Source organism: Sphaeramia orbicularis, chromosome 14, assembly GCF_902148855.1.
Source record: "Sphaeramia orbicularis chromosome 14, fSphaOr1.1, whole genome shotgun sequence".
Classification (NCBI taxonomy): Eukaryota; Metazoa; Chordata; class Actinopteri; order Kurtiformes; family Apogonidae; genus Sphaeramia; species Sphaeramia orbicularis.
The window spans coordinates 30924068-30935618 of record NC_043970.1 but is presented as its reverse complement, the minus strand read 5'-3'; the positions used below and the strand labels follow the sequence as shown (position 1 = coordinate 30935618).

At 37.6% G+C, this 11551-nt stretch overlaps 1 protein-coding gene across 1 annotated transcript in view; it reads right to left on the bottom strand.

The window, feature by feature from the left end:
• Positions 1–11551, bottom strand: part of mtus2a (microtubule associated tumor suppressor candidate 2a) — a 66827-nt gene that overhangs the window by 2842 nt on the left and 52434 nt on the right. Inside the window, exons 6-15 of the mRNA XM_030153833.1 lie at positions 9976–10074; positions 3608–3795; positions 3393–3518; positions 1882–1948; positions 1393–1607; positions 1098–1203; positions 926–999; positions 743–841; positions 519–638; positions 292–389 (exon numbers count right to left, since the gene is read on the bottom strand). Coding sequence (XP_030009693.1) covers positions 292–389; positions 519–638; positions 743–841; positions 926–999; positions 1098–1203; positions 1393–1607; positions 1882–1948; positions 3393–3518; positions 3608–3795; positions 9976–10074 — 1192 coding nt within the window. The remainder of the gene's footprint in view (positions 1–291; positions 390–518; positions 639–742; positions 842–925; positions 1000–1097; positions 1204–1392; positions 1608–1881; positions 1949–3392; positions 3519–3607; positions 3796–9975; positions 10075–11551) is intronic.

Sequence of the window (11551 nt, the reverse complement as noted above, 5' to 3'; positions counted from 1 at the left end):
GGTCCCAACCCCAAGGTTGAAAATCACTGATATAAATGGTATCAAAATCTGCATAAATATTCCAATTACCAGCTTCAGTATCAGTAATGGAGATGATACAATGTTACTGATAATAATAAAGACATGTAATATTTTTGATTAAGTCTCCATGTGGCCGAAAATGAATGGATTTGTAAATTGAATTGAAGCTGTTTATGTGTGTTTTGAAGAAAAATAAGTGTTTGATGTAAACTCTACATGTTATGAGCGAGGGGTGTGACTCTGAGGATGGAAATGATAATAATATTCCACCTGGACACGGCAAGGTTCTTATCTATGCGAGCCTTCAGGTCCTCATTCTGCTGTTGCAGAACCTGGATCTTCTCCTCCAGGAACACGTTCTTTTGGGCCTGCTCAAAGTGAAAAACAAACACAGTGCAATCTTTCATTCACCGGACACACCAACATGACTATCCACATAGAAGTGTAGCTCTGAGGTGGGTGTGGTAGTGGGTTTGCGATGGCTTAATTGAGCCTACCACTTTCTCTAAGTCAGAAATCTTCTTCTCCTGCTGGTGTATCTGCTGGTTTTTCATTTCCACAACTTCCTTCAAACTCTTCAGATCCTGTTCAATGTGCTGGTACGGAGCCAGAGCATCCTGTTAAGGACAAAAATAAAAATATGATGAATATATTTTGATCACCTTTGATCACATTTCTCATCAGTACAGTATTGCAAGTCACATTTAATTTTTCATCTTACCACTATTTGTTCATCTGTGCTCCTCCTCAGAGCCTCCTCAAAGCGTTTGGCTTTGTCCCTCAGACTCTGGTTCTGAAATGTCAGAGTATCCACTTGATCCTGAACAGACCACATAGAAACACAGTTACTCAAGAAATGATCACATCTGCTAAAACATTTTTTTATCTTTTCATGGAGCCATACTTGTAGAGAAAGCCTGAGTTTCTCAAAATCCTCCTCTAGAAGTATCTTCTGCTGCTCATGAGCTTTCCTTAAGTCTACGAGACATTCAGTAGTACAAAAAGAAAATGAGTAATTATATTTTTAGCAGTGATGCTGTCTTAATGCATTCATGACATGACGTCTGTATTCATACCTCTCATGGTGCGGGCGTGCTCCTCATGAAGTGTTGCCATGGTAATGTTATGCATGTCTCTCAGCTCCTGAATGGCAGCCTGGTGGCTGACTGTCATTTCCTCCATCTATCACACACACACACACACATACACACACACACACACACACATACACACACACACACACACACACACACACATACACACACACACACACACACACACACACACACACACACAGTGACATCCTTTTAAGGCTGATCACATTAAAAAGCCAATATAAATCAGACTCATTTCTCCCAGTATTTCATTTACCTGCTCCTGTTGCTGAGTCCTCAGCTCCTCCATCTCTGACCGATGCTCCGCCCTCAGGTGCTCTGTTTCTGCAGAGTGACACTTTCTAAGCCCCTCCTCCACAGCTGCCAGCTCTGCCTCCTGCTGCTGCTGCAGCTCCTGCAGCTCGCGTTCGAACGCCACCTCCAGAGCTGTCTTTTCCCGATGGAGTCTCTCCCATCGCAATGAGTGGGATGCTTGACAAATAAAAAAGACTTGTGTTGTAATATTACTTTTTATTTTGATTGAAATATTTGAAGTAAAACCTCTTTTTGAAAATGAATGATATTGAATAGACAAGAGTAATAAAAATGTGTTCCTTAGGTCTTCAGACTGTTACAGATTAATCTATTATACTGTCTCTGAGTCACATACTTGGAGTGTCAGTAGGCAGAACTCAGGAAAACATGTCAGCATTTGTAAATGCTTATGCTCCTCCCCTCTTTTAACAAACGACTAGATTTTACTTACCAATTTCATCTCTTATCTTCTGCACTTCCAGAGACAACTTCTTTTCATTCTCTTCAGTCGATTTATTCTAAAATAGGAAATGCATTTTAAAACACTGGTTACTGTATGAATAAATGAATATTTAAAATAATTGTGATGAAATTATCCAAATGTAAACACTGAAACAGTGAAATGGTTATAGTAACAGTAAAATTATTGGACATTATACTTTCTAAACATACAAATCTGTTTACTACACTTTCATAACCTTGAAATACATCACAGGATTTAGATATGTGGAAACAAGATCATGTGGACAAAAAAATAAACAAATTTTACAATTTTAGACACAGGAATCTGTTTGCATGTGGAAAGCTTGCAGTTGCAGCCTCTGTCATAGGTCATTAACGTCAGCAGAGGGAGCTATAACCCACTCAAACCATCCCAGTATTTTATATCTGCACTTGGAGCTAGTGATTGCAGCACTCAGACAGTGACCATAAAGAAATCAGACAGTCCCTCGACTGTCTGCTGATGAAGCAGCAGCTGCATTAAAGCTATAGGACCTCGGAGGCTAAATCATTCCATTAGACAGAGAAAGCGAAATGAAACCAGCTCAGCGACACACTGAACTCTGAAGGACCCCTCCCACTGCTGCAATCACTCTTACTCATCATGCTTGCTCATTGACCGTGCAGTGAATCTCACCTCATGGTGTTGTTATACTGTACATGTTCATCAGTTCATATCTATATACAGCACATTTATATAGCCGGAAGATCCAAATGTTCACTATATAGACAAAAATACTGGGACACATCACACCTACAGCTCATAGGACTTCCCATTTCTGTTGATTTAATATATTAACAAGATAAAAATGGTCATGTCATGATAAATGTCAAATCAATATTTCTGTTAAGTTTAAAAGGATGATTTTTTTCAGAGTGAGAGCTGAAAACAGATTTTTCCTTGTGGTTTTAAAATGGATTATTTACGGTCAGAATGTGACAAATACTTTTTTGTTTTAAAGAAAATTAGACACAGAACATTTAAAACAATTATAATGATAAAAAAAAATCATTAGTGAGTCAAACTAAGTGAACATTTTTTAAGTTTACATAGAAATTAACTGTAAAGATGAACAAAAAAATGTTTATCACAATATTTATCTCAAGATAAAATTATATTATGACAATTTTCATTATCATTTTGTAGTCTAGCCCCATGTTGCAATGATACACCTAAATCCAATGTGTCCTAATACTTTAGTTAAAAGTGTGCATGAATCTGTAGGTTAAAACATTTGGTTTGTTTAGAAATTCTGTGGAGAAATGTTACAGGAGTGACAAGATGGAAGTGTCAGTATAATGATAATAATAACTATTACTGTTACTATTACTAAGGAGGAATTTTCCATTTCAGGCAGTGACAAACTGATAATTAAATAAAATTTATAACTGATGCAAAAGTCACTCAGTAGGGTAAATAATACAACATTTTTATTGAGTAGTTGCACTTCATTTAGCTACCTTGAGACAGTAATGCTGAGTGGTAATGATAAAGGCTTCCAGACCCAAGGACATCTTCCTCAGTTCCTCTCTAAGAGCTCTTAACTGTCTCTCCTGCTGCTCACAGCGCCCTTGCAGCCTCTGAACCTAGATACAGAGAACAGAATAGGATAAAATACAATAACAGAAAAAGCACAAAACCCCAGGTGGTGGTGCAGATTTCCTCCACAACCCACCTCCTCCCATTGCTCGTCTTTTTGCCTCTCCTCTGCTTGTCTTTCCCTCTCTTTCTGCTGAGCCTCCTCTTTTTCTCTCTGCAGGTTCTCCTGCTGTTCTTGTTGTGGCCTCAGGGGGGCCACGCGGCGAGGGGAACCTGGGGGGGCCGTAGCCCGCACTGCTGCTGCGAGTCGCTGCCCGGACTGGACTGTAGAGAGAAAAAAAACAAAGAAAATAAAATTAGAAAAACATCTAGAAAAAATATATGTCATTACCTAAGATCAGATTCACACAGATTCAGTGTATAGAATATATAACATTCTACATATGTCATTAATTAGGCATGTCTTCATTCCTAAATCTAACCAGGTCACATCCATCCATAATAATGGAACTGATGAGATTAAATCAGAGGAGATTTGACTTGACCTATTGCTAATGACTGTGTTCACATGATAAATGATAGTAAGTTAATTGAATCTTTTCTACAGAGGAAGCTTACGGGGATAATTTCCACTCTGGCATCCCTTATGATGACCATCTAACATCATGAAGAATGTGATCACGATCAACTAATGATTGAGCTGTGTAGCATGCAATAACAGACACGGAAACTGTGTGATTACAATGTATGCACGCATTCTGTGTGTGAACTAACGCTACCTCATCATTAATGGAGGTAATTTAAAGGCCAGATCAACATAACAAGCCATTTTTCTTTGGCGAGGACAACCGTTGAGCTACAGCTGACATACAGGCACGTTCATTAACCTCTGTGTGTGTTACCTAATCACGTGATGTGGGTACAAAGTAGCCTGCAGTGAGACACAGCATCGGTAAACAGCATCAATCATAAAAACACAATTCTTTTAAAATGTAACCTACACTTTGTTAAGACAGCCCGACCGAAAATGAGTCTGTACCTCCACCATGCGGACACGGTGCAAAAATCACCGCAGCACCACATCACCTGCCTCTGCTACATCATTCAGGCTTACTGAAGCATGGGGAATGGTTGCCGTGGCAACGTGAGGCTGGTCTTGGGGTGTGGGGTCCCAGGTAATGAGTGAAAGATCGGTTATAGAGCGAGCGTGGGGGATGAAATGAACGGAACAGTCTGGGCCAAGGATAACTGGAGGAAAACAGTGGTGAGACAAAGACTCACGGAAGAACTGAAGGATGGATGTATATCGACGATTAAATCAGAGCAAAGGAAGATGGCCCTAAATCACATCTACACATATCCCAAGTGAATGTGTGCAAATCAAACCCATAAGAATAAAATTACTTTACGCTTGCAGAAAAAGTAAGAAACATCAAAAGGTACGAAGGAGAAAGCCCTCTAATTTAATTTCATCTTAAAACTCAAGCTGTGCTGAAATTTTGCAGAAAATGCAAATATAGCAAATGTTTCAATATTATATCTTCATCAGTGTCTTTGGCTTGAAGGCACATTAGAATTTCCAGTCTTGTGAAAACAACTTCTAGAAATCTTATGAAAATGGTTGTATGTGTAGCTCTCTCGAAGGCAGGCGCACGCATTGAAACCCAGACGTTCTACCTGAAAGGTTAGAGGGAGAAGAGTGAATACTAAATGAGTTCATGGATCAGTGTGAAGGCAGCATGCAGATGGTAGGTCGGAGGCTGAGGGAGAAGGAATAATGATTTGAAAAGCAATGAAAAAAGGTTACGGTAGTCCATGCGGTGTGCCGGGGCTAGTGTTTGTGTAGGGTGTGGTTAAAAAGTGGTGAGACGAGGTTATTCAGCAGGTAAAAAACAGAACTTAATTCCAGGGCTTTGTGTGTGATCAGTCAGAGAACAATAATAACTGCTAACCCTGTAAACAAAATAAATTACTACAATGCCGGCTCATAAAAAGAAGAAAAATTGTTTTGTTTTTTTTGTATGTGAGAGTAGGAGTCGACAAAGCACAAAAAAGATGCAATAAAGAGAAATAGTGCTCAGTACTGTACACAGCAGTACTTTGGTGAGACTGCTGAAGTGAGAAAAGACAAAAGAGTAGCCTGAGGAATGTGTCCGCTCAACAAAGAAAGATGAGGAGGTCCTGTGTAATCTTTTATTAGTGGGACAGATTCTTCTTTACCGCCATAATGCCAAGAGGAAAGTAGTCCAGACTCCTGGCAAAAATCAAAACATAAAGGAAGTGGAAAGCATTTCAGAGATACAGGGCTGAGTCATAAATAAGCAATGTTCCATTTGGAGCTGTGTACCTTGCAACCAGCATAAGCAATAGGAAATTGACGCAAGCTGCCAGAGGCTGTTGAAAAGGTACGAAGAGGTCATAAATATATCGGCTATCTTTAGAAAGGTTTGGAAGCAGACGAGTGGGAGATGTGGCGAGCAAGTCTGAGTCAGGTGCTTTAATGAGGAAAGGACTAGATTCACATTTCACAGATATTTTTACTTTTCAAACACACGGAAGAAAAATTTAACCCCTGTAACCAAAGTATGACATTTCATCTTAAGGAGGGATTTTTTTTTTTTTTTAAATATGCAAATAATACAAGCAAATCCACTGCATATAAGACTTGATTTAGCATCAGACACATCATATGGCACTGGCTCAACAGACACTAGGAAAAAAAAATGACATTTTATGTTTTTGGAAAATATGGACATATACATAATCTTAACATAAGTTGAGATACACTACTATTTTTTTTTTTTATATATTAAAAAAAAAAGAGAGAGAGAGAGATACATTACTATTTTGCATTTCACCAGTGGGAAGGAAGTAGCTGGGATGGAGAGCAGATTAACAAAATCTATGACCTTGCCCCCACAGACATTTACACCCTGACTCCTGTAGGTAAATAAAAATGCTTTGGATGAATAAAAATGTGTTATTCAGTTTGAATATTATGGACTACACTGGACATTTAATTTTTTTTTGGTCATCCTCATGGGGTTGAAAAGTGCAGCCAATAATGTTTCAAACTCTGCAGTGACTTCAATGTCCACTAGGGGGCTAGTGCTAAAAACAATAAATCCCAACAGACCCCCAAATAGATTTACAGCAGAAATAAACGTGATTTAGCCTGGGTTCACTCTCTTCATTTTCCACTCTGTGATGATAGCAGCTGGGTTTTTTATTTTTTTTTCATAATTCACCAATTTAGATAATCCAAACACAAAAATTCATGTAAAATTAAGGGAGTGGCAACTATGATTGACAGGTGAGTGTCCAGTATCTGCTGTGATATGGGTTTTACTTGCATAACTTTGGTCATTTGGAGCTCTTGTTTATTTAAAATTATATATTTTTCTCTCTGACGGGCAGCTCTGCCATAATTGTATTTAAGGAGTTACAATAAAAAGACCGTCAGGATTTATTGGCACTTTGTACATAATTTAGCTGGATTAGCTAATGTTAGCATTAATTCATATTCAATTACATGATCTGGTAGCTAGCCTGCTAATTAGCTCACGTAGCTCATATTGGTGTGTTTTACATTTCTTGACTTTCACATCAATCTATGTGTGAACATTTATTACACAACTCAAATTAATTGATGCTATTTATTACTACTATACTTGTCAATGTGGTTAGAGTTTTCAGTATGTTTCATCTGTCGTTCCATAAAACCAAAATGGCGACGGTCCTCTCATACATCATAAAGTTTCAGAATGGCAGTTCACAAACTAGGGGATAACGTCATAGTGCACAGGTGTCAAACATGCAGCCCAGGGGCCAAATCCGGCCCACCAAAGGGTCCAGTCCGGCCCTTGGGATGAATTTGTGAAATGCAAAAATTACACTAAGATATTAACAGTCCTTTTAGTTTAGGTTCCACAGTCAGACCAATTCAATCTCAAGTGGGCAGGACCAGTAAAATACTATCATAAGAACATATAAATAATGACAACTCCAAATTTTCCTCTTTGTATTTGTACATATTTTCATGTATTTACACTAAAACAAAGTATAATTTTGCAAAAAATGTGAATAACCTGAAGAAATATGAACAACCTGAAATGTCTTAAGGGAAGTAAGTGTAATTTTATCAAGATTCTGCCTGTTACTAAATGTTTTGAGTATTTGTAGATCCACTGTGATCTGTAAATTATAATGTATATGTGTAAATGATAAACTGACGCATATTATTGTTAAAATTACACTTATTTTTTTCAGTTTGTTCATGTTATTCACATCTTTTGAAAGTATAATTTGTAGATGCAAACCTTTTCATGATGTAAATTTACTTTTTTCACTCTAAAACATAGAGAAAAGTTTGGAGTTGACATTATTTATATATATTATTATGTTATTATTTTACTGGTTCGCCCCACTGCAGATCAAATTTTGCTGAATGTGGCACCTGAACTAAAATGAGTTTGACACCCCTGTCATAGAGGGTCCATCCTTTATATTTAATAGATGAAGAGTGCTCATATTTAACCATGGCATTCATTATGTCTCAATTCTATATCTCAGTGGATGCCTGTGAGCAGTAGCACAACTACATGGAAACTGTATCGTTGTTATCAAGTTAGCTCAACTATCAGCACTTCTATTAATGTTTGTTTGTTTGTTTATTTATCTATTTTGAATATTGCATTAAAATCAAACAACTAAAGAATTATATAAAAGAAAGTCAAACATTCAAAAAGGAGGATGAAGTTTAACTTAGAATCTCCCGCTCCCTTACTCTATCCTTCACCTACGCTAAATTCCTGTCAGATACCCTAAGTAACTCAAATTCCTCACATATCAGACTAAATTCTGACTAAGCACAAAACACAAAATTGCTGTACATAACAAGGATAGAGTGTCCATTTTACAGCAGCATTTCATATTAAAATAAACTCTGTCCTTTTCGTAGCAGTAATAGTGCACATATCAAAAACAAAAATAAACTCTGTCCAATTTATAACCATACCCATATAAAAAAACAAAAATAAACTCTGTCCATTTCATGACAATAATACCCATATAAAATGTGAATGTACAGTAGTGGGAAAAAGTATTAGAACCAGGGGCACCGCTACCAATTGTGGGTCTCATGTAAACATTGTGGACTCTTCATACAATTCACTATCTTGTCGATCTCTTGGACTGGGGAGGGGTAAATACGTCGGGGCGCAGTCCATAATTAATGTAACTTATGCCGTCATGAAACGAAACTGAAAGTTAACATGCTTTCAATGTCCGACTCCCGACTTCTATGCCTCTAGTATACAGTAGATCTTACACGAAATTTTCACATCTTCTACCCTGTATCCACTGGACCCTTTCCACAGCTCTATGGGCCCCCCACAAATGCTGGGCCCCATGCCCCCCCTTAACAGCGCCCCAGATTAGAACACCTGACATATCTGAAAATACTGACCTTTTTTGCCACTAAAACCTGACTTCATTTCATAATGTTCTTAAAACATGCAGATGGTTGCTCTGAGTGCAACGCATATCAGATGAAAAGAGTCCTACTGTTTTTATTGACTTTTAATTTTAACCCTTTCATGCATAGTGGTCACTACAGTGGACAGTTACTCTACAGCTTTACTCCTGTATATTCATGGGTTTTGTTGTTTTAGTTCCATATCAACCAACACAGTGGAAACTTATGCATTATCTCATAAACTGCAATTCATACCATTATTGTAACTTTGCTGTTCTTGATTGGTTCCTGAGTGGAAATGAATTGTTAATATTTATTTTTTGGATATTATCTCCATGAAGTGAGTAATTACTAGTATTAGAATATGTTAAAATGTGAGAAAACATCAAATTAGCTGCATTAAACATGGTTTCATTTCACTGTTTTCATATCACTTTATGATATTGGGTTTTAAATACATGTTTCTGTGCTTCGAGAATAAAATTCATGGTGTAGCTGAGTGGACATTTTTTGTAACTCCATGAAAAACAGGTTGATTTAAAAAAAAATTAAATCACATTGTCTTTTTTTTCATGCCTAAAGAGGAATAAAAACACTCAGGAAAAAAAAAATCTTGATTAAGGTTCTCATAATTCATGCATGAAAGGGTTAATATTTACTTAATGAGCAGCATAGACCTTGTACATTCAACAGAATCACACGGTTGTATCCTAATTCTCTTGCATCACCATCAGTTTAACCACAATCACATCTGACCATGAATAGCCTAAGTAATTTGGCTTCTTCGGTGAATGAATGTGATTGTGTGACATTGACAGTGAAATAGGTTAAACTTGTTTTTTGTGATAAAAATGACAAAATCTCCTTATGATGGCTACGTTCTATGGTTTATCAAGCATAATGATGACTTTGTAGATATCTAATTTTTTTTATGGGTATTTTAATGGTGAGTGTCTTAAATATGCTAAGTGTTCTAATAATTTTGGCCATCACTGTATATTTTTATTATATTATATTTCAGTACTCACCTGGAGACTGAGGCTTGGGAGGAACCACTGCCAACCTCTTTGGGGAAGATGGGAGGGAGCGTGTGACCTCGGAACTTCGCTGAAACTCCTTCCTTCCAACTGTCAGTTAACAACAAACAATTTTTAAAAAGATAGGCAAAAAATATATTTATATTGAATTGCACTACACCACAAAATCACTGCAGCACCAACACATTCACAAGCTTTTAAAATCAACAAAATTATGTCAAACATCATCACATACACACAGTCAAGCATCAAAGTGCACTCCTCCTTTTGGCTCTTCACTCTCTCTTTCCTGTCTTCCATTTCTGTACAGATTTCCCAGTTGCCTAACTTTTTCAATCTTTCTGTAATCCTTCTACTTTCATCTCACCTCCTGCTGTGTGGTATAACTATGTCCTGTGGGATTCTGGGTCAAAGAGAATCGAAGCGTACTGGAGGAGATGTACCCATCACCTCCTGTCACATTACAAGTTTTAGAGCCAGATCAAGAACAATCAGAACCTGGAATAATTGTTATATTGTTTCACTCGTCACACATTGTAATAAATCTGTCACAGTCGTAGAGGTGTGTAGGTGTAAATGATGTAGCCGAATGTGAATCAATAGCGAGTTATCCAGCTGTTAAGAGCAGAGTGGAACATGGGATAAATGTGCGATGAAGTTAAAAAAAAACAAAAAAAAACTGTGGTGACAGAAAAGATGATAGTGAATAAGGAAGTGGGTCTCTGGCAGGCATTGAATGTGTTGTAAAGCAGAGGAGGGAGAGGAGGAGAAAGCCTTGAAAAGAAACTAATTAGACCTGTAATGGGAGAGAAGCCTCTGATCCTGAACAAATCCCGATCTAACCCTGGAGAGATACTTCAGACCCACAGAGGCACTCCGCACTGTGTGTGTGTGCATTTGTGTGTGTTCTCTGCATATGTGCTTATGTGTTCATGTACACACACTCTCATCTGCTAACCGAAACTAAGTCCCTTTCAAACAAACACTCTGCTGTTACAAAAAACCCAGAAGGACATTCTTAAACCTGTACTTGAACTCAAAGAGTAAAGTCTGCTTTACAAAACTCTTACTAGAAGAAATGTCGGAGAACAGGACAATCTATTTTCTGTGTGTTTAAAAGATTGTGTGAGCAGTGAGATATTTAGCTTACCTACTGTAAACATAAGAATACAAACAGTGAGTATAAAATAAAGAAAAGTAAATATGGTATTTAAAGAAATCATTCAGCCAGGGTCAGTTGGGACAGGATCAAGAGGTTGTAGAAAACGAATGAATGAATGCAAGTATTGTGTAATACAGTGTTTTTCAACCTTGGGGTCAGGACCCCACACAGGGCCGCCTGGAATTCAAATAGGGTCGCCTGAAATTTCTAGTAATTGCTAAAAAAAAAACCCTTACTAATAAAAAATATATAGCGAGTTGAGAGAAACAATCCCAATACATAGAAGACATGACAAACTGTGAAGCTGAAACTGAGGCACTGTGGTACTGTTCATCTTTCAAATGTTCATTGTGGTCAGTTTCAGATGCTGCAGCTCTTTTATAATTCATAGCTGGAGTTCTTGTT